This window comes from Meriones unguiculatus, chromosome 18 (genome assembly GCF_030254825.1).
Source record: "Meriones unguiculatus strain TT.TT164.6M chromosome 18, Bangor_MerUng_6.1, whole genome shotgun sequence".
Lineage (NCBI taxonomy): Eukaryota > Metazoa > Chordata > Mammalia > Rodentia > Muridae > Meriones > Meriones unguiculatus.
This window is the reverse complement of record NC_083365.1, coordinates 52,008,607-52,031,582: the sequence shown is the minus strand read 5'-3', so window position 1 is coordinate 52,031,582 and position 22,976 is coordinate 52,008,607. Positions and strand designations below refer to the sequence as shown.

The window sequence follows — 22,976 nt, the reverse complement described above, 5'->3', positions numbered from 1 at the left end:
CCTTTATAGTTAGTTTGCCTAGGAGTTTGTTTATCTCATTGACTCCCTCAAAGAACCAGCTCTTGGTTTCATTGATTCTTTGTATTATTATCTTTGTTTTTAAGTTATTGATTTCTGGCCAGACTTTGATTATTTCTTGCCACCTACTTATTTTGGGTGTCTTTGCTTGTTTTTGTTCTTGGACTTTTAGATGTGTTTCTAAGTCACTAGGATGCAACCTCTCCAATTTCCTTATGGAGCTACTTCATGCTATGAACTTTCCACTTAGCATTGCTTTCATTGTGTTCCAATAAGTTTGGGTATGTTATACCTTCATTCTCATTAAATTCTAGGCAGTTTTTAATTTCTTTCTTTATTTCTTTCCAGACCCAGTGGTCACTGAGTAGGCAGTTGTTCAGTGACTATGAGTTTGTAAGTTTCCTCTTGTTTCTATTTTTGTTAAAATTTACCTTCAATCCATGACTGTGTGATAAGATACAAGGGGTTATTTTGATTTTGTTATATGTGTTGAGGTTTGCTTTGTGATCAAGTATATGGTCAATTTTGGAGAAGGTTTCATGAGGTGCTGAGAAGAAAATATATTCTTTTGTGTTTGGTTGAAATATCTGTTAGGTCCATTTGATTCATGATGTCTGTTAGTGTCATTATTTTTCTGTTTATTTTCTGTCTCCATGCTTTGTACATTATTGACAGTGTAATGTTAATGTCTCCCACTATTAATGTGTGGGGTTCAATGGGTGGTTTAAGTTTAGTCTTGTTTTCTGTATGAATGTGTATGCCTTTGCATTTGTGGCATAAATGTTAATAATTGAGAGGGCATGTTGGTAGATGTTTCCCTTGACGACTATGAAGTGTCCTTCCCATCTCTTCTGAATAATTTTGGTTGGAAGTCAATTTTATTATATACTACAATGGCTACTCCAGCTTGCTTCTTGGATTAATTTTATTAAAATTTTTTTTCTGACCTTTTGTTCTGAGATAATACCTATCTTTATTGCTGACAAGTGTTTCTTGTATGTGCAGCAGAATGGTGGGTCCTGTTTTTTATATCCATTTGGTTAGTCAGTAGCTTTTCACTGGGAAACTGAGTCTGTTAATATTGAGTAATATTAATGGCCAAAGATTATTATTTAATGTTTCTATGCTGGTGGTGGTAGGGTATATGTCTGTGGTGTGTGTTCTTCTTTTGTTTTATTTTGCTGGTATGGGATTATTTGTTTCCTTTGCTTTCTGGGTTTAGTTGGCCTCCTTGGGTTGAAGTTTTCCTTCTAGTTTTTCTTCTTCTGTAGGAGTAGATTTGTAGCTAGACTTTCTTTAAATTTGTTTGTATCTGTTAATAGCTTATTTCTCCATCTACAGTGATTAAATGTTTTGCTGAGTATAGTAGTTGGGCTAACATCTGCCTTATCTTAGTGTCTGGAAGATATTTACCCAGGCCCTTCTTGCTTTTATAGTCTCTGTTGAGAATTCAGGTGTAATTATGCTAGGTCTGCCTTTATATGTGACTTGGCCTTTTTCCTTTACAGCTTTTAATTGTCTTTCTTTTTTCTGTACATTTACTGTTTTTGATTAGTGTGTGGCAGGAGGAGTTTCTAGCTCAATCTATTTGGTATAAAGTTAGCTTCTTTTATGTTTATAGGCACCTCTTTCTTTTGGTTGGGAACGTTTTCTTCCATGATTTTGTTTAAAATATTTTCTGGGCCTTGGAACTGGGAATCTTCTTCTGCTTCTATTCCTATTATTCTTAGGTTTGGTCTTTTCATAGTTTCCCAGATTTCTTGGATATTTCATCATTGGAACTTTATAGATTTAACATTTTCTTTCACTGATGTATAGATTCCTTCAATTGTATCTTCTACACTTGAGATTCTTTCATGTCTTGTATTCTGTTGGTGATACTTATGCCTGTGATTTTTGTTCTCTTTTCTAGGTTTTTCCATCTCCAGAATTGCCTCAGATTTTGTTTTCTTTATTACTTCTATTTCCATTTTCTTGTCTTGGACAGTTTTGTTCATTTCCTTTACCAAAGTCACTGTATTTTCCTGTATTTCTTTAAGGGATTTATTTTCCTCTTTCAAGGCTTTAAAATCGTTTTCTTGTGCTTAAGGCATATTAAGGAATCCAGGACCCGCTGAAACAGGGTAGCTGTGTTCTGCTGGTGCCTTGTAGCCTTGTTCTTTGTCGTTTCTGTTTTGTTGCTGACCTCTAACTATTTGGTTGTCTCAGGTGTTATCAGACTTGGTGGTATCTGATGCCATTTCACCTCTAGGATTATATGTTTAACTGGTAGTCCAGGGTGGTACCAGTCCTCTGGATTTCCTGTGTGGTAGCAGGCCTCCAAGGATAAAGGGAGAACTGGTAGTCTCTAAAGGCCTGCTGCTCTGTGGAGTTACAGGTAGAGATGGCAGCCAGGAAATGGAGCACACAGAATGCTGTTGGTCTCTGGTGGTACCAGTTTTTGTTGTTCCCTGATGGTCACTGCTGGTCCCTGATGGCTGCTGTTCCCTCTGGATGTCAGTCTCCAAAACTGCAGGTGGAAGTGTAATCCAGGAAATGTACCACCAAGATGGCGCCTGGAGTCCACTACTAGCCCTAGGTGGTTGTTGTTGCTGTCCCCAAGTGGTTGCTGGTCAGTGAGGATGGGGTGGAGATGTGGCCTGGCAAGTAGTGTGTGTCCCAGAGAAGAACCCTGGTCATGCTGGAGCGGACTGGGTGCCGGTGACCCAGGGCAGAGAATGCCTCTGTGGCTGTTAAATTATTATTATTATTATTATTATTATTATTATTATTGTAGCATGTCATTCCTAAGTAAACATTGCAGGATGAAATCTTACAAATATGTCTATGTCATTTTTTTTTAAAACAAACGATTTTGAATATGTTCTAAAAATTCCTTATTTTGACTCCTGGTATAGGAATATGTGCCTACATTTTATTTTTGGAAATTATTTTAAAGTAAGGAAAAATGGCTTACCAAAACTAACCCTTTCTTTGTGGTCTTTGCAGTATCTGGAATCAACAGTATGCATGTGGTAGTAATTACATACATACAGACCACACATATCACTATTATTCTACTGTAATTATGTCTTAGGTTGTCCATTTTTAGATAATAATAGGAGACTAGAACTAGAACTGTGGCCCCTTAGCTTTTTTTTTAAACACTTCTTGTTGTATAATCTGATTATAAATTGATTTAATTTATTCTGAATCTCTGAGGTGATTATACTATGTTGCTGAAATGTTTGATTTAGTCCTCTTGAGTCCAACTTCTACTGACTGAAACTTGGATAATAGAATACAGTTCTTACACGATACACATGGGGATAAAGGAACAAAGTGTCCTGCATGGAAACAAATGTGATTGTTAAAAATCACCAGATAACCTACGATAATTTCAAAACTGTGTAACATTGCTTCAGTTAGAAAGTTAGACATGGTTCTGCAAAGCCCAGACCTAATCAAACAACAGTGTCATTCACCCTCACTCATCCTGTCCCTTCCCTTGAACGTACGCTGTGTTGCATGCTAGGCTCTCACAAACCCTGCTACAGAAAACAAAAAAACACAACAACACAAGAAAAACAGAAAAACAGTAGCTCATCTCTTCAAGGAAAATCATATAACTACATGAAGACATCCTACCATGTCTTAATCTAATTATTGACTAATCTAATTACTGACTTTGTCTACTGATGGTTTCTAAGGGCCCAATATAGTCCAGTCTTTTTCTCTTATTTTCATTTCTTTGATAACTTCATCACAACGGTTTCTGAAGAATTTTATCCTTAGGATGTTAAACACTGAAATCAAGATGGTAGAAATTCAGGAAGTGAAGGTCAGTGTAGCTGTAGACATACGGGAAGGGAGCAGAACATTCAGAAAAGATTTGATCACTGCTGTTACTTACAAGATGAAAAACCTTTTAGGTCTTCTGTCATAGCAGGCCTTATTGATCCTCACAGTGACTGTATTTTGGATGAGAAATTTACCAGTCTCACAAAAGATTCTGTCCTGGAAGCCTGGCTTATGTTTTATTTAGGAAGTTTTAGAATTAATTAAAGCAACCTCAGAAATTTATTTTGAGGGATTCTTCAATGTTCTTTTACAGTGTTAGCACATTATTGCCAAAATTCTGTAGACAATGTGTTTTTCCCTTTTGACGTCTAGCTAACGAACCTATTTTTTCTTTATCTTTCAAAAGGAGATCATGAGTATGATAAAAAAAAAGAAATATTTTCCTCAGAGACACTATATCTTCCTTTCTTCCTTTCAGTTTGGTGGTTTAAATCTTGGATGTATAATAGTTTGATACAAACAAATGATAAAGTCTGGGCCATGGATGAACATTTTGATTTGTTATTCATGAAGGACTTAGGCAGGTTTATCATGCTTGTGTAATTTTTCTTCCTTTATTGAATGAAAACACCAAAAGGGGACACTGTCACTGAAGTTTGATACAATAAACACAGTTGAGCATGTGGAAAGCAGAACTATCCAGTAGAACATTTCACCATGGGGTAGAACTTCAGTCAAGCTTGCTCGGCTACAGTGCTTCCTTCAGCGACTGTTACAACTTTCTCGCCAAATTGTGTCATCGTAACTCTGCAGTGTGCTCAAGAGAAGAAATGACACGCAAGCACCGGTGTGCAAGAGCTGATTTTCCTCTGTTGCTGAGTGTATCCATGTCCAAACCAGCCTGTCAGGTTCCTTGGGAAATGTACTTTGAGACAGGAAGTTACCTGTGGAGACTGTTGGGAATAAGCGTATGTTACTGGAAGACGAGGAAGTGGGATCTAGCAATGGAAGGGATTGAACAAGTAGATGAAGACTGGGTGATTTTATGGTATCTGATTGTTGTTAGTGGTTGTGGAAATGGGAAGGCTTTTCAAACTCGTGTACTAATTAGTGAGCTTAATTATTGAATTCACCCATTGACTGCATTTCTCTGCAACTTTCTCCAGTTCTGTATACCTTTCTACCTGTGTAGTTCAGTGTTATTTATAGCATGGTAGTCATCATTGTCTTTTTACAATCGCTGACAATATTAGTTCACATTGTACACATGTTAATCCTTTTATTTGAATTGAAGCTGTTCAAATATTTTCCCTTTAAATTTTAAAAGTGTTTTTTTCTGGAATTCATATTGTAAAGGTTTATTTTGTGGCATCATTTATTAATATTTCTATTTTCTAATTCACAAGGCAAAATAGCACAATTTGGAAAACTTCAAGAAGTATATTGCAGGTCCATATGGCAATACCTTTTTCAATGTATGTGAATTCTTTTTCCATAGTGCCAGGTGAAAGTCTGATGGAAGAGCTCTGTTTGCCCTCTGTCTCCACTGTGCTACATTCCATAGATGAAGTTAGAGCAAGGAAGAAAGTATCAGGTTATTATTGGCTTGAAGCACTGAAAAGGACTTTTCAAGTCAAATCCTGCCCACTGGCCCAGATATTTGCTATGATCTGTGAGGAAGAGACATGTATTGCTATAGATAGTAGAATTTTTACTTTCTTTTCTGCTTCTTGATAGCATAACATGACTTCATAATAATTTTAGAACATGCTATGATAATTATGTACATTAAAAATCAACCTCTAAAGTTGTTTCTTATTTTTGTGAAGCAGATTTTATGGCATACATCGGTATAATAACTACTAAGCATTTTTTCTCCATTTTTTTTTTTCTTTACCTCTTCTGAAGAAAAGACATACCGGCCTCAAACAGTACTTCCAATGCTGTTGTTTAACTATACTCCTGAACTAGACAGAGCTTAAAAGACAAAATGAACAATTTTCACCTGAAATAAAACAGGTCAGCTCTTTCCAGAATTTGCTTTTAAAAGGTCTGGTTTATTTTGTAACTTCTAACTGACTGATCAAGGAGCAGTCCTCCCCAAGAGCCCAGAACCACAGGATGTAACGTGGTGTGTTCACATTTTCATTAATTGAGGATGATTCCTCTGTTCCAGTTTTTATCAGGAAAAATTAAACTCTGGAAGATTTCTCTAGTGATATAAATGTTTTGGATCTGGGCAGGAAACCAGTAAGAGATACAGTGAGTTTGTGAAGTTTTGTGGGGTACTAATGAATTTGTGTGAAAGACTCTTTTCTGTGTGAGTTTTTGTCTCCTTTCCCCTCGTGACAAAGCTGTAGCTATGACTATTTGGTCTGGGTAAGCACATTGTAGGCCCCAGTACATATTTGTCAAAAAAAAAAAAAAAAAAAAAAAAGGTTGTTTTCTCCCAGGAACACAGATGATGCTGTTGTTCCATTGTATAACATTTATAAACATGGATAGGCAGCTTTGCTTTGTAGTGCTATATCCACAGACAATAGTTCATTTTATCTGGTGTTCAAAATTCAAGTCCATTGATCATGTGTAATATGGATCTATAACAGATGAATAAACAGAGGATTGGACGGTGAAGATAGCACAATTGAGAGCAAACTGGAGTCAATATCCACACCTCTGGCTCCTTGTGCTGACCTTGAAGTAGCACCATTCCCTTCAGTAAATGAACCAAGATTCCAGGTTGAACATAAATCAAAAGTGGATTACTAAGAACTCATTCTGACTGTGTATACAATAAAAGTAACCCAATATTTTTATTTATTGTTTGGATTAAAAATAAAACGAGTTTTTCTTGGCAGTTCTATCATTACCAATGTACTTCCTTAATCATGTTGCTGTTCCTTGCTTCTCTGTGTATGGTAATTAATAACTAAACATCTTAAACCACACATCTTAATCAAAGATGCCTCACAAGTAAATTATGTCCCATTATCCTGGACCACATGATAATTATAAATTAGGAATACTTCAGCCAGAAAGAAATGACTCACACACTTGTTTCCTTTTTCAATATTTCTTCAACAGCTTGGTAATTACAAGGTGCCTTTTGACACATGGAAAATATTTATTAAAAGTCATAATGAGAAAAGAAAAACTCTAGATTAATATGTACATCTCAGCAGCTTCATTTCGGCCAACTATTGTTTAAAATCTACCCTCTGTGCTTGTGTTGTTAACATTGTGAAAATGTAAAAGTGCCTTTCATTTGTGGCTTGGAACAATAAAAACATACACTATTTTAAACATTAAAACCCAGTAATCTACAGTAAATGAATCAATGGGACAACATTAATTTAGGTGACTTTGTAAATATAATACAAATCACTCTAGATTGATCAGAGAAGCATATATCTTTTCTTTTATTCCAGCATTTTTTATTTTTATTTTTTATTAATTACAGCTTATTCACTTGTATCCCACTTGTAACTACCTCTCTTTTTCCCTCTCATTTCTACCCTCCATACCTCTTCTCCACCCATGCCCCTCCCCTAGTCCACTGATAGCAGAGGTCCTCCTTCCCATCCATCTGATCCTAGTCTATCAGGTCTCATCAGGACTGTCTGGATCCTCTTCCTCTATGGCCTACGAAGACCACCTTTCCAGGGAGAGGTGATCAAAGTGCAGGCAACCAAGTTCATTTCAGCAACTGTCCCTGCTCCCCTTACTAGGGAACAAACATGGAGACTAAACTGTCTATAGGCTACATCTGAGCAGGGTATCTAGGTCCTCTCCATGCATGGACCTTACTTGAGCCATCAGTCTCTGTAAGACCCTCCTGAGCCCAGATTTTTTGTTCTGTTACTCTCCTTGTGGAGCTCCTGTCTCCTCCAGGTCTTTCTCTCTCCCTCTTCTGCCATAAGATTCCCTGCACTCTGCCCAATGTTTAACTATCAGTCTCAGCATCTGCTTCAATCTACCTGTTGGCTAGTAAGAGGCCCTCTGTGGTAGGCTCCTATCCTCTTCCCTGTCTTCTACTTCTGATGTCTATTTTGCTTGTCCTTCTGAGTGAAGATTAAGAATCTTCCATAGGGTCCTTCTTGTTGTTTAGCTTCTTTCAGAGTATAGATTTTACTATATTTTTCCTATAATCATATGTCTAATGTACACTTATAAGTGATTATGCCGTGTGTGTCTTTCTGCTTCTGGGATAGCTCACTCCAGGATGATCTTTTCTAGTTCCCACTATTTGCCTGCAACTTTCATGATTTCCTTGTTTTTAATTGCTGAGTAGTATTCCATTGTGAAAATGTACCATAATTTCTGTATCTATTCCTCAGTTGAAAGACATATAGGTTGTTTCCAGGTTCTGGCTTTTATGAATAAATCTGCTACAAACATGGTTGAGCAAATGCCCTTGTTGTGTACTTGAGCATCTTTATGATATATGCATAGGAGTGATATAGCTGGATTTTGAGGTAGCACTATTCTTAATTGCCTTAGAAAGCATCAGATTGATTTCTAAAGTGGTTGTATAAGGTTACATTCCCTCCAGCAATGGAGAAGGGTTCCCCTTTCTCCACAACTTCTCCAGCATACACATTGCAAAGGGAATAACAGAACTAGCACATATCTGAGGAAAATATTTGACAATTATAATAGTCTAGACAGAAAAAAGGCATTAAATGTATGATAGGATTAAAACAAGGGATGATTGAGAACATTTATAGTAAATTAAGTAAAACTTAAGAATATTAAGCTACAATATTTAAACTTAAAATATTTAATAACTGTTGATAAAAAAATGAAAATCCCAACTGTTGTATTTCACCAAAATATTTAATTAAAATAGCAGGAGCAACATGCTGGGGTAAAACCTACTAGCTCAGAGAGGCAGAGAAAACACCCAGCTGGCCTCCCTTCTCAGCTCACATTCCTTTGGAAAAAGCCCAAAAAGTTCACTAGCTCAGATGACAGCCTAGGAGGGAAAGACTAAAAAACCCAAGGACAAGGCTTGCTAGCTAAAAAAGTCCAAAAAGCCAGACATCTAAAGCTCAAGAGCTAAAGAACTAAAAGCCCTTCCACTTATACCTGCTGTCTTAAATACCCTTCAACTCTGAGTCCTTCTTACTGCTTACTCTCTGTCAGTTGGTTTATTGTTCTGCCTCTTGACCTAGGGTTACTAAAACCTGTGTACAGAAAGTTCTTGAATTGAAGGAGTATGTTAGGGCTGAACCACGGGGTGGGGGGCAGGAAGACATGTTATTTTACAGTTCACAATCTCAGGAATCACAATGGGAACAAATATCCTGCAACAAATTCCTACTAAAATGTAACTTTATACAAACTGAGAAGGCTGTGTTTGCATATTAGTGGAGATGAACAGGTAGATACATACATAGACAAAGGCATAGATATATAAATAGATGAATAGACATAACAAAAATTAATAAAAAAGAGTTTATAAATTTGAAAGAGGGCAAGGAAGGATGTAGGGGATAGTTTGAGAGGAAGAAAAGGAAAGAAGGGAAAGATGTAGTTCAACTATAATATCAAAAACAATAAATTTTAAAGGTGAAAAATGGAGTGTACTTCAAAGACATGTGGCAGAGATACAACAAATACAAGGAAGGTATGGTAGAGAAAGTGAGGAGTAATTCTCTTCAAGAGATAATGGAAGGACAGAGATTGTTAAGACACAAATTTTAGAGCATTTGGTTATATCCACCTACCATTACTTCCCTCCAAATTCTAGTACCCTCATCTGTCTTGCTCCTTACTGCATTTATTTTTCTATTAACAAACTTTTTTTGGGTATGAAATTATTCTTTTAGTTTTTATTTTTTATATTTTTTAAACTTTTATTAATTACACTTTATTCAATTTGTATCCCCCCATAAGCCCCTCCCTCCTCCCCTCCTGGTCTCACCCTCCCCCCCCTTTCTGCATGCATGCCCCTCCCCAAGTCCACTAATAGAGGAGGTCCTCCTCTTCTTCCTTCTGATCTTAGTCTATCAGGTCTCATCAGGAGTGGCTGCATTGTCATCTTCTGTGGCCTGGTAGGGCTGCTCCTCCCTCAGGGGGAGGTAATCAAAGAGCAGGCCAATCAATATACAAGTTGGTCATTGTTTTTAACCAACATAGCTTATAATAACCTTGCAGGAAGAGAGTATAGATTCTCAGAAAAAAAAATTGTTGTTCAGTGTGGCAATGATCAGAGATGGTATCAGCTAAGAGGAAGTTGTCAGTGGTAGGGTGAAGGTAAATGCTCAGTGTCTGAGAGAAACCACATATGTTTATGTGTGTCAGGAAGAAGATAGATAGAATACAAGGATGGAGATTTTTGAATGAATGGGGAAACAGATGGTGTTAATCATCTGTCTTTAAATTCTTGTGATGTCAGTCATGGAGCGCAATCAACATGATAATGCAAAACGTAGCATCAGAGCTCATCCTGAAGTTTACAGGCAAGACTGAATGTACACCCCCTTTCCTGTAACTATCATATGACAGGGCCACGCTGCAACCATGCCAATAAAACTACTATCAGTTGACTGGAATTACTTAAATGAGACATATTGATTGGCTCTGAAAATGGGAATCTTCGGTGTAATTTCCATAAATGTTCATCAAGAAACACAATCTCTATATGCCTGGTATTTCTGATGGTCTCCCAAGAAGTCCCTGATCTCCACAGCGCTTTCATGAGAAGCCCGAGGAGTACTTCTCAGGGCCCTCACTTAAGCATCAGGATGAAGCAGGGTCAGGACAGTAGCTGGAAAGTGAGTTAAGATCTTAGTAGCAGTAACTTATTCCATCAGCTTTTGTCTCAGAACAAAGTATTTTCATTGTGGCTGCTAGATGTGCTATTCATTATTCTTATGAACTAGGGAAAAAAGGATTGTTTTTATGAGTCTCAGGATGAATTCATGAAGAGACCACCCTGAAGCCCTGAACTTCAGCTGTGGTGAGTAGGCAGGTAGAGATCAGCTGTCTTTTCCCCCCAAAATTCCTTGTTCTCCTTCACAAGACAGCAGCTCCTACCCCAAAGGAAACATTGAGCTGTAAATAATATGGACTTAGTAACACTCACACAAACTGGACAGTTTTCAGCATCCTCTTGCTGTTGAGAGCAGTTTGTGTTCTGCCATATAATGTACTTAGTAATTTCCTGCACCAATGTCTTTGTTTGTCCATAGGATTAGTAAATAAATCATCAATATTGAATGAGATACTATGTTTATAACATTTAAAAAGTGATACTTACGAAAGTCTAATTCATTCAACTATAAGAATTCCTGTATTTCTTCCTCTTGAAATTAGAGGGAGACATATACTAACCTTTTCTACATATTTATCAAGTATGTTACAAATATAGATATTAGTGATTCTCAGAATTATTTGAGAAAATGAAGTGGCTCACTTTTCTCGTAGAGTGGTAGCATACATGAAAACCCTCACTCATTCATACATATCTATCTATCTATCATCTATCTATGCATATATATGTATATATATACACACACACACATACAGATATATGGTACACACACACACACACACACACACACATATATATATATATATATATATATATATATATACTCATGTCATAATACTATTTTGTGCTATTTATTCAGAAACAAAAAGACAGATCAGGTATTTAAAAACCTAAAGCACAGCTCTAAGAGTGAAGCAGTACCACTTGCAGAACCGCAGAAGATAGCTGTATTCCCCACACCACTGAAAGATGAAAATGCAGTGCTCAGAATGTCCTAAGTGTTTTCCCACTTAAGACACTTCCCTCGTCCACTGATGTGGGGGTGGGGGGTTCCTCCTCCTCTTCTATCTGACCCTAGCCATTCCAGTCTCATCAAAATTGGCTGCAATGTCTTCCTCTGTGTCCTGGCAAGGCTGCATTCCCCAGAGGGAGGTGAGTAAAGAGTCAGCCACTGAGTTCATGTCAGAGACAGCCCCTGTACCCCTTACTAGGGATCCTTCTTGGAAACTGAGGAGCCAATGGGCTTCTTCTGAGCAGGGGGTCTAGTTTCTCTCCCTGCTTGGTCCTTGGTTGGAGTATCAGTCTCTGCAGCGCCCCCTAGGCTCAGGGTTTTTGGGCTCTGTTGGTCTCCTAGTGGAGTTCCTCTCCCCTCCAGGTCTTTCTATCTCCCTCCTTTTCCACAAGGTTTCTTGCACTCTGCTCAAAGTTTGGCTATGAGTAACAGTATCTCCTTTGATATCCTGATGGGTAACGTCTTTCAGAGGGCCCCTGTGGAAACCTCCTGTCCAGTTGCTTGTCTTCTCCTACTTCTGATGTCTATCCTGTTTGCCCTTCTGAGTGAGGTTTCAGCTTCTTCCCTAGTGTCCTCCTTGTTGTTTAGCGTCTTTAGGTCTGTGGATTTTCGTGTGTTTATCCTTTATTATATGTCTAATATCCACTTATATGTGTACACCATATAAGTGTGTCCACTGAGTGTACACCATATGTGTCCTTCTGCTTCTGGGTTACCTTACTCAGTCCCACCATTTGCCTGCAAATTTCATGATTCCCTTGTTTTTAATTGCTGAGTAGTATTCCTTTGTATAAATGCACCACAATTTCTGTATTCATTCTTCAGTTGAGGGAAGTTTATATTATTAACAACTTATAACTTGAAAAATGCAAATGTGGTTCTGTGAGGCAATGAAAAGTTTTGTAGTTGGTAAATTGGGTTTTTATGTTGTTAACCAACGTCCAGATGACAGCAGTTATGAGTGATGAATGCTTGGTGAAGTGCTGGATTCAGTAGCTTGTTTTCCAGGTTATGAAGTTCAGGAAAATACATAATTATTTCAATGTTTATTTCCCAAGTTTGCTCTGTTCAACATTATGTCCTGACATACAGCAGGGACAGATTCAGATATGAAACACAAATCAGAAGGTGCTGCCCTGCTCCTGACACTGGGGTTAATCATGCAAATCTAATGCAGTTCTTGGTATTTCAGAAAACGTTGAGTTGAAGTTCCTTTCACGTATTGATTTAAAATCCCTCCTTTCCAGAGCAATAAGTTTTCATCTCCAAAATTTAAAATATTGAACAATTTAATGACTGCATATTCATCCATGCTGGTTAATCACAGAGAGGACTGTGAATGGAGACCGGCTGGGGAATTAGGATAGAGCTCTTATCACATATGTGTGTATATATATGTATATATAACACATTTCTATGCAAATTAGTTACTATATCAGAACTAAATTTACAAATATTCTACAAAAATCTCATCATGAAAATCAAGTATGTATGTATGTATATTCAAAGTCTGCCTACTTAGAAGGTGGCAAAAGCTGGATGGGAATACGAAATTTTAAAAAGGTACATATATATATATATATATATATATATATATATATATATGAGATATATATATTACCAGTTTCCGAATTTGCTGATGGGATGGAGGTATGTTTATATATGAGACTATTTGCAAAAAGAAGTGAAATCGACTTGTTCATAGTATCTTTTTAAGAACAATGAAATCTCATACAGCTGTCTGACATGAGAGTGACTTTTACATATCTTTATATTGCTAACTCTCTTGTAAGTTAATCTCCTCTCACATGAATTTTTCACCAGCTTCACTCTGATGTTGATAAAGGAGATGGTTCCATCAAATACATCTTGTCAGGCGAAGGGGCAAGTTCCATTTTCATTATTGATGAGAACACTGGGGATATTCATGCCACCAAGAGACTGGACCGGGAGGAGCAGGCCTATTATACACTCAGAGCCCAAGCTCTGGACAGACTCACCAACAAGCCTGTGGAGCCTGAATCAGAATTTGTTATCAAAATTCAGGATATCAATGACAACGAACCCAAATTTCTGGATGGCCCATACACAGCAGGAGTTCCTGAAATGTCTCCTGTGGGTAAGTAAAGAGCATGCTGGTTTGTAATAAGCATTTGAAAGTTTATACTGTTCTGTATGTAGTAATGGTGATAATGAAAGAAAACTCTTGACATGCTGGTCAACAAAAGTCACCCCTTCAAATCTTCATTTACTACTTTGGAAGGTTAGTAGAAGCCTTACTTTTTTGTTGGTTTATATTTTGACATTTTTATACCGTTCTTTTAGTCCATTCTCGCTGCCTTTATGAAATGGCTTTTGCATTTTCCTTCCTACCAAATAATTTTCTTGTTTAAAATTATGATTTCAATAATGTCTGAGAAGTTATTTTTTAATGTTTTTTTTTTGTTTTGTTTTGTTTTGTTTTGTTACTTTATATTCTTCAAACTCTCTGTTTCTTTTTTTTCCTTTAGTGGCAGATTGAACTAGGGCATCCAAAAAGAAAACCTACAAACTTAGTAGCAGAAAAGTCTTATCTGACTATTAGGGTTACACCTCCTGACCTTCTCCTTTTGCTACTGGAAGGCAGCTGGTCTACCCAGCTCAACACAGGGCTTGCTGGTTCATGACCTTCCTTGAATATCCAATGCTACAGCCACTAATTCTTTTGTAGCCTGTTCATATGTAAATTAAATACTGAGCTGTTTTTCACAGAAGTAAAACAATAGAGAAACAGAAAATAAGAAAAAGGCTTCTCCCTCTACGCATTTTTCCTTATTTCTTCATCATAAAAAATGCAAAGTCGTCATTTTACTTCATGCCAAATATTATAAATTCTTTAGAGTACTTCTTCAACAGCATACATATTTCATCAGTATGTAGTTTATGTATATAAATTATTTTAAAAAGGAGTTCAAAATAGGACAATGGATCTATAAATGTAATCTTTATTGATTTTATTATTGAAGGAGAAAGTTCATTTAATGTATTACTTCTTTTATTTTTATTTATTCTTCTCTCATAGAGTATATACAGACCACAGGTGGCATGCCCTCTGTCCCCTCCTCTCAGTCACCAACCCTCCCTCAGATCCACTGCTCTTTCATTTCTATTTAGAAAAGAGCAGACCTAGGGCTATCAATGAAATTTGGTATAGCAAGATTCAATAGTACTAGCCATATACCCTTATATCAAGGCTGGACAAGGCAACCCAGTAAAAAATAAAAGATCCCAGAATTAGACAAAAAGTTAGAGACACCCCCTTTCCCACTGTTAGGAGTTCATCAAAAACCCCAAAGTAAAGGAACCACAGCATGTATGCAGAGGGCCTAGTGCAAACCTATGCAGAATTTATAGCACAGGGACCTTCTAACCAACACTGACAGTACACGTATGTGCATGTCTGTGACAAAGCAGGTATATTCCGTTTTTCTGGATGTTCGTCGTAACTTCAAAGTACTTCCTGCCTCTGTTGCCTGACAAGAATAACAGCAGCAATTTAGTGACAGTAAGATTTGGGGGGTTTGTGGGGTTATGAGAAGCTGGCGTTTTTCCTCCTCCAATTAGTAATGTTTACTAAAAACAGGTGTGTTTGATATAATGTCATAGTTTTACCTAACAGGTATTTTTCATTGAGGTACTAAATTTATTATTAGATATGCTAATTAGGTGTATGCAATTTGGGTTTTTTTGAGGTTACATATTGTACCACTAGTTTGTTTTAGATGAATCTCCTTGAGAATCAAGAAGCATGGATATTATGTACACATGCAAATTATTTTGTTTAACTGGTTGCTTTCAATGATAAAAAAAAACATTTTAGAAAATTAAACACTAATTTAAACCACTTGAATAATTAAAAATGCCATACTTTAAATACCGAATATCAATATGAACTGAAATTTATTTACAATGTGTTATCACTTACTAAAGTATTTAATTCTTACAAAATAGTTATAATAGCACTGATTGATATGGTGTATAGACCATAAGTATTCAGTTTCTAATATTAGAGTTTTTCTTTTATATTTAATTTATACTAAACAATAAAGGTGAAAGAAAATTTATACATTGCTACAGAACATAGATAAGCATTGAAGCTTTACATTCAGAGACCGAAAGAAAGCCGAGTCAGTATATTGCTTTCCATGAAAGCATGTGGATTTGAGCTCAATTCCAGGACCCAGGTCAAAAGCTGCCAGTGCACACTGCTAATCAATCGAAGCTCTGGACAGTGAGACTCTGGTTTTCCTGGCTGTTCAGCCTAACCTACTCAGTGAGTCCCAGGTCAGGGAGAGACCCTGTCTCAAAACCAAGCTAGGTAGTGATACACAGTCTTGTCCCCTAGTGTCTACACAACTGAACCTACCTACATACACATACATGCTAGCTCACATACAACCCTAAACTTTATATGCGTTTGCAAATATTTCTGTATATGTATCTATTAAATAATTTAAATTTGCTGATAAACTAAACATTTATATGATCTATCACATTCAAAAATATTTAAAATATAACTTTTAGGTTGATTTAGGAGTACGGGCCATTCACCATATTAATTCTAAGAGGCATGGTCAGTGAAGTTTACTAAAAAAGAAATAACTTACAAACAATTTTTGTGACTATAACTTCACAAATTCTACCTAACTACAGGAGAGATGGAATTATTAAGAGATGTCATAATACAGAAATTGAGTGGAATTCTTTAAAAAAGTTAGTGACGTAAAACATTAAGAAAGACATCTACGCAACGTGCATGCAAAGATGATAGTAGATTTAAAGTTCCATATTTCGGAAATTACTGTAACCAAACTAAAATTCAAATAATGCATTATTTAGTAGCTTTTTCTTATACATCAGGCATTAGATAAAATACATGAATAGACATGCATACAGACATCAAATAATAATATCAATATTCTCACTTTGTATTCCTTTTACTCAAAATAGATTTTTTTTCACATATTTCCTGCATACAGTTTCCCCCACACACACTCCTCCCAGCTCCTCTCTACTTCTTCTCTCATCCGGATTCCTGCCCTTTCTGTCCTCCTATTGGGTTGCCTTATACAGCATTAATGTGAGAAGAGCTACCTTATTTTATTGCATCCTGTTTGCAATATTTGGTTGATATCCCTGAGAGGCCAGTCCTTTTCTGATGGGATATGGAGAGGATGGGAAGAGAAGAGGGTGGTGGTAAAGGAGGTAGGTGTAGAAAGAGGGAGGGGAATCTTCTATGTGGATGTAACATATGAAAGAATAAATTAATAATTAAAAATGGAAAAAGAGGCTTTTAAGGAATATAAAAATATAATATGATAAAACAGAAAATAACATATTGGAATTGAACAAAGTAAACAAGCAGAAGGAAAACAACCCAAGGGTCAAAAATGAGTGACTATGTCTAAAATGAAGACACTGTGACATGCAGTATTCAAACTACAGAATGACATTTTTATAGTGTCATGCTTTTTCAGCTTTAAAGAGGTTTGGTTTAATTTTTTTAATTTGGTATTTTTTAATTTTTATTTTATTTTTATTAATTATTGTTTATTTACTTTGTATCCCAGCTGTAGCTCCCTCCCTCCTCCCTCCTAATCCCCCTCCCTCTCTCTTCTTCTATGTGTCTCCCCCAGTCCAATGATAGGGGAGGTCCTTCTCCCCTTCTGTCTGATCCTAGTCATCAGTTCTCATCGGGACTGGCTTCATTGTCTTCCTCTGTGGACTGGTAAGGTTGCTCCTCCCTCAGGTGGAGTTGATCAAAGAGCCAGCCCATGAGTACATATCAGAGACAGTATAAACACATACCAGCAGAACTCTTATCAAGGAGCTAGAGGGAGCATATAATACATAGTTATATGGAGCAAATATCCACTGTACATCTACAGAGGTTCTCTGACCCCTGATGATGACTGAGATAAACACCAGCTTGCTGTAACCTCTCAGTCTGCCCTTTAGATAGTCTTTGAGTCTCGAGGACAATGCTCTTAACAAAAACTTGTCACCTGAGCAAGATGGGTGAGACACTTGACGTTTTAGCCTCATTTCACTCTGTGTTGGTTTCAATCTACTCTTCATCATTCTGTATATTTTTACCTGAATATTTTCATACTCACCGATTTTGATAATTTGTATTAACATTTATTTCTTTGGTTTAAACAGAAAATATATTAGATTGATATTTTATGTGCCATGATAAAAATAAATATAAAAATAACAAATAAGTGTAATCTAGAATTTCTAACAGTTTGTGAGTTCTCCAGTGCCCTTGTACTTGGGAAATTTAATCCAGAGCCTTCTCGGTTGTCACCTAGGCACTTCAGTGGTACAAGTGACGGCGACAGATGCTGATGATCCTACCTATGGCAACAGTGCCCGGGTGGTCTACAGCATTCTGCAAGGGCAGCCATACTTTTCCGTGGAACCAAAGACAGGTAAGAAATAAAAGCTGCACTTATTGCAGTTATCATTTATATACTGCCATATGCTTAATTTCACTTTCTATTAGTACAATAATAACATGTACTTTCTATTTTGCTTTTCTCAAGTTGTCAAAATTACCAAAAATAACCCTGTTATGAAGGAGTTAGTACCCGTTTTATTTCATAGTCCTGTCTTCATAAAAAACACTAAATAAAATCCTATGCACAACTATATCAGATATGATTCCTGACTTCATTAGGATATTTTGATTGTCTCCTAGCATATTTTTTTTATTTTCTTTATTCAGTTCATTTGTAAATTAGAGAATTCATAATTTAAAGCAAGCAAAAATTTTTCTTGTGCAACATACAATAGGAAATAGATCTTATCCATACTTCAAGATATTAATACTCAGGAAAATTACATGAAATAATGAAATTTGTGAAATACTAAATTTAAAAAAAATCTTTTTTCATTTTTTTGTTAAATTATTCGAATATTTATATTTTTGGTTTAGTTGTATGTTAGTCTTAAGTAAAAATAATATAGAGTGAGTGATTTTGTACTATGAAACATTATTTTCATTACAAAATGCTCCTTTATTTTTTTTCTCTCTCTCCCAGTGAGTGGAGAGCTTGGTTTGTCTCAATATTTTTAATATGCCATGTTGAATATTTCATCACCGTTAAAAGACATGAACCTTAAAAATTGTCTTTGTAAGTTGCAGAATTCCTTAGGTGTGTGTATGCTTATGGATATTTGATTATAAATATGACTCTAGGTGAAGATTTTAAAGCCACTGATTCTGTTTAGTATTCATATCTCCCAAAGGAACAATATTATTTCATCTTCAAATCAAAGCAAGACCAAACATTTTGAGTGCTTTTGTAAACAATGCTGGTTATGTACATCAGTAGTAAATAAAATTCTGCTCAGTTATTAAAATTTTGGTGTACGATTTGGCTGATGTACACCAAACCGATGATTAAGTTTGAAAAATACCTGGAAAAATCTAATAAAGAAGAAATTATTATAAGTAAGCAGATGAGTATGGAAGGTGAATAAAAGAGAGTGTTTGGTTTTGACATGAGCCGTGCAATTGTAGAAAATGTGCATATAGAACTGAATGAGAGAGTAAAGAAGCTGAATTTGGACACCTACACCGTGACCGATTCTCCTGCCTAGAAGGATTGGTAACCTGTGAGAATTTGCTTCAATAGCATGTACTAATACCAAGAACTAAATATTGTACTTCTACCAATGGTCGCCCTCTGACTTCTAGTCTTGTTGCAGACTCTGGGGTCTTCTCCTCATCTGTATAGCCGAAATTGCACTAATTAGTCATTTAGCCAATTGCATTTGCCATGGGGTTACATTGTTAGTGCAGAAGAAAGCAAACAATTTTAATTTCAAAATGCAACAGATTCTATTTGGCAGAAGGTTAAAAAAAATACTGTAATCCTTACAACTATTGGGATATATCGCCTGACAGCCATTATCTCAGATAGCTTTTGTGTATCTTGGTTTATTAAACTATTTATATGATTCATATGTACAATTTATGGGAAAAATCTGTTCCTTTTTTTGTGATAAAATGGTAAATTTTCAACCCTCTAGGTCTGGAGAGCAAGATTCAAATTTTAGTTAGTCGTTTCATAAGTGTAAGTATGGCATTTATCTATGAGAGGAATAACATTACTTTCCATTTCTTCAAATTTTACAATTGTATAGAAGATAGTAGAATTGTGACAGGAAATATCACAATATGTTCATAATATTTTAAATATAGATTACTAAAAATAGGTTCAAGAAATCATGGTTAAGTATGCTTCCTAAAGTTTTTACCTGATAAGAAAGTCTGTTTACACACTATATATATATACATACACATACCCAGAAGGAAGCCATATTTCCTACCACAGTTTCTCCTTCAACAAAGCCAAAATGTGTGTGGTAGCAAAAATTCAAGATTGACAACTTGCTTAAAGATGTAATCAGAGGTTACGAGCACTGGCTCTTCTTCCAAAGGTCATGAGTTCAATTCCCAGCAACCACATGGTGGCTCACAACCATCTATAATGAGATCTGGTGCCCTCTTCTGGCCTGCAGGTATACATGCAGACAGAATACTGTATACATAAATAAATCTTTTTAAAAAATTAAAGGTGTAATCCATGTATGCTTGTATTTGATATATGGCAGGACTAGATAAATAATTTACAGTCAAAAACAAAAGCAGCCCCCTTTTAAAGTTGTTTTAATTTAGCAGAAATTTAAACCAAGTAAGCAGATAATCTCACTTAACAAATTTCAAAACCATGAAGCTATCTCTTGTTTTTGCTTATTTTTAATGCATGTGAATAGCTCTTCTACATGCGTGTCTGTGTACTACATGGGCACACCATGTCCATGATGCACTGTAACTGAATGTAGAGACGAATGTTATCTATCATGCAAGAACGGGAACAACTTATGAGCTATTTCCGAAGCTCCCATTGGGGAGTTCTTTCTTGAACATACTAGCTATGATCACTTAATAATACCTGCCATATGTCATAGGAGGATGTTTTTTAACTGAATTGTATGTCAGTAATTTCATCATGACACCTGAAACCCTTTTCCCATATACTTTCCATTATTCTCCATTCTCTGTTGTGCTTCATACATTTTAGAGACAAGCTCTCTCTCTCTCTCTCTCTCTCATTGACCAAGACCTTCTCAGTGGCTGCCCGGCCACTGAGTCCAAGGATTTGTTTATTTCAACTTTTTCAGTGCGCAGTATGATGTGTGGCTTTTTAAGATGGATTTCAGGAATCAAACTCATGTGCTAATACTTCCAGGGCTACTACCTCCCCTACTCCTCAGGTAAGGGGAGCCTTTCCCCTGCTAATGCAGACCAGCACATCAAGACTCATCACGACTTTGCTTTAAAATAGTTTCTGTTCCCAAGAAATGTTTTAGTTAAAGGCATAGCTTGCTCATGATAATGTCATGCTTTTTAGTAATCATGGATGTCTGATGAAGAGGAACAGTTAATCAGTAAGAAAAGCACCAAATTTGTGCTTATTGCCCATTTTGGGGCATCAATTCATAATTACCATTCTATGAACTCTAAGAGATGTTAGCTTAAAACAACAAACATTAAATGTTGTGGTAACTTTCGTTTCAAATGTTCCTTTGAAATATGACTTTCAAGATCCAGTCTTATGCCCTTATCTGAAAAATTGAAGACTGCTTTATCAAAGACTTATTTCATCCTGACCCTATTTCAGAGTTACACAAGTCCTACTGGTTTACCCTACTTTGCATTATTTCTGTAAATTTACGGGTGGATTACTTAATAATTCACAATGTTTAGACCTGATGGTTCCGACAGCCAGTGTGTATTTATTTCCCAAAGGCAGTTTAAGCCTCACATAGACATACTCCTAAGAGAGTTCCTCTTTTGCAATTTTTGTTTGACCTTGAATTTTATTTCCTAATTATCTTTTTACTTATCACAGCTTCAGTTATTTGTAATTCACTTTTATTTCAGCAGTTTCTGTGTGTTGATCACAAAATGACTTTCAGGGTGTATTCTGCATAGAGCGTGCCAATTTTTTATAAAGAAAGTGATGTTTGGACTGAGTTTACAGAGGCCACTACTGTTACCCATTCTAAATACACAAGCAGGGCTACTTTTCACTGTCCTTCATTAGCTCATCATATTGTGTGTAAGTATGCTGGTGGGTCTTCGTAACATACCATTGTTTTGGAAATCTTTCCTAGATGATCACTGCTTCTAAACATTACATGGCATAATAGCCACCTCTATAAAACCAAAGAAGTTCAGTTGGTAATGAATAATCTTAACATTTATGAAGTATATTGACAGACACTGAACGCATACCATGTGTATATAGTCAGTTCATAGTCACATATGCTATTGTTACTCACAGATCTATAGTCACATGAAACTATTATCTTTGAAGTAGCTAGCAAGAGAGCTGACATAAAAACCAACCTACAAACAAAGGAAAAGGCAGATGGCATGTTTTTTGACATGCTATACTTGCACATAAAGTCCTTGCTAATGCCTGTGGTGCTCTTTCAAAGATGGGCTGTTTATATTTGACATAGGCTCCATCAAATGACTTTATGACCTTCGCCTCTTATACGCATTACTAACTCCACAGAAATCACAAGGTAGCCGGTATGTCTACTCTTAAAGTTTATGTTCTCGGAGCTGTAAGAATGACTATATGAGATAAAAAGCTGTCATGATAGATGAGAGAGGGAGCATTAGTGGTTGCCAAAGGCAGTGAGCACAGCTTCCTTGTCCTTACTGGAAAGAAGTCTTCTCTAATACTAAAACATCTTAGAAAATGGGTGTTTCAACTCTGATATTCCAATTCTAATATTAATCTCCTAAGACTGGTTTTAAATATTGATTTACATGTAGTGAGGCAAATGTCAATAAGTTGAGCATTTACAACAGAAGTGTCTCTGGTCTGTGTTCCTTGAGTGCATGTGTTTTCCAAGATATCCAATTTGGAGCAGAGTGTACAGAAAAAAAAAAAATTGTAATCTTCAAGCTGTCCTCTTACTGTGATTGATTACAGAAAAAGGATCCTTACCCGTTACATAGGATCACACTGAAAAATTATAATAAGTTTTGGTGCCAACAAGATATTTTCTAAACAGCGATCATAGTTGGTGGCACATTAGAAAATCATCAGAGTATTTTTCCTCATACTACAGAAGACACAGTTGTTAAATAAAAGCAAAATATATTCATGCCTGTGTGTGTGTATGCATGTATTAGGATGCTTTTTCTGAATGTGAGGTATAAATAAATAAAAGTTTCTTAGTTATGGAAAATATTTTGCCAAGCATAAAGTTCTCCTTTTGTGCATTAGTTTAAAATAAGATATGGACAGCTGAAAA

At 36.2% G+C, this 22,976-nt stretch overlaps 1 protein-coding gene across 5 annotated transcripts in view; it reads left to right on the top strand.

The window, feature by feature from the left end:
* Positions 1-22,976, top strand: part of Cdh7 (cadherin 7) — a 156,661-nt gene that overhangs the window by 46,724 nt on the left and 86,961 nt on the right. For all 5 annotated transcript variants that reach the window (XM_060372226.1, XM_060372224.1, XM_060372225.1 and 2 more), the window contains 2 exons: positions 13,413-13,707; positions 17,942-18,061. In XM_060372226.1, the coding sequence (XP_060228209.1) occupies positions 13,413-13,707; positions 17,942-18,061 (415 nt within the window). The remainder of the gene's footprint in view (positions 1-13,412; positions 13,708-17,941; positions 18,062-22,976) is intronic.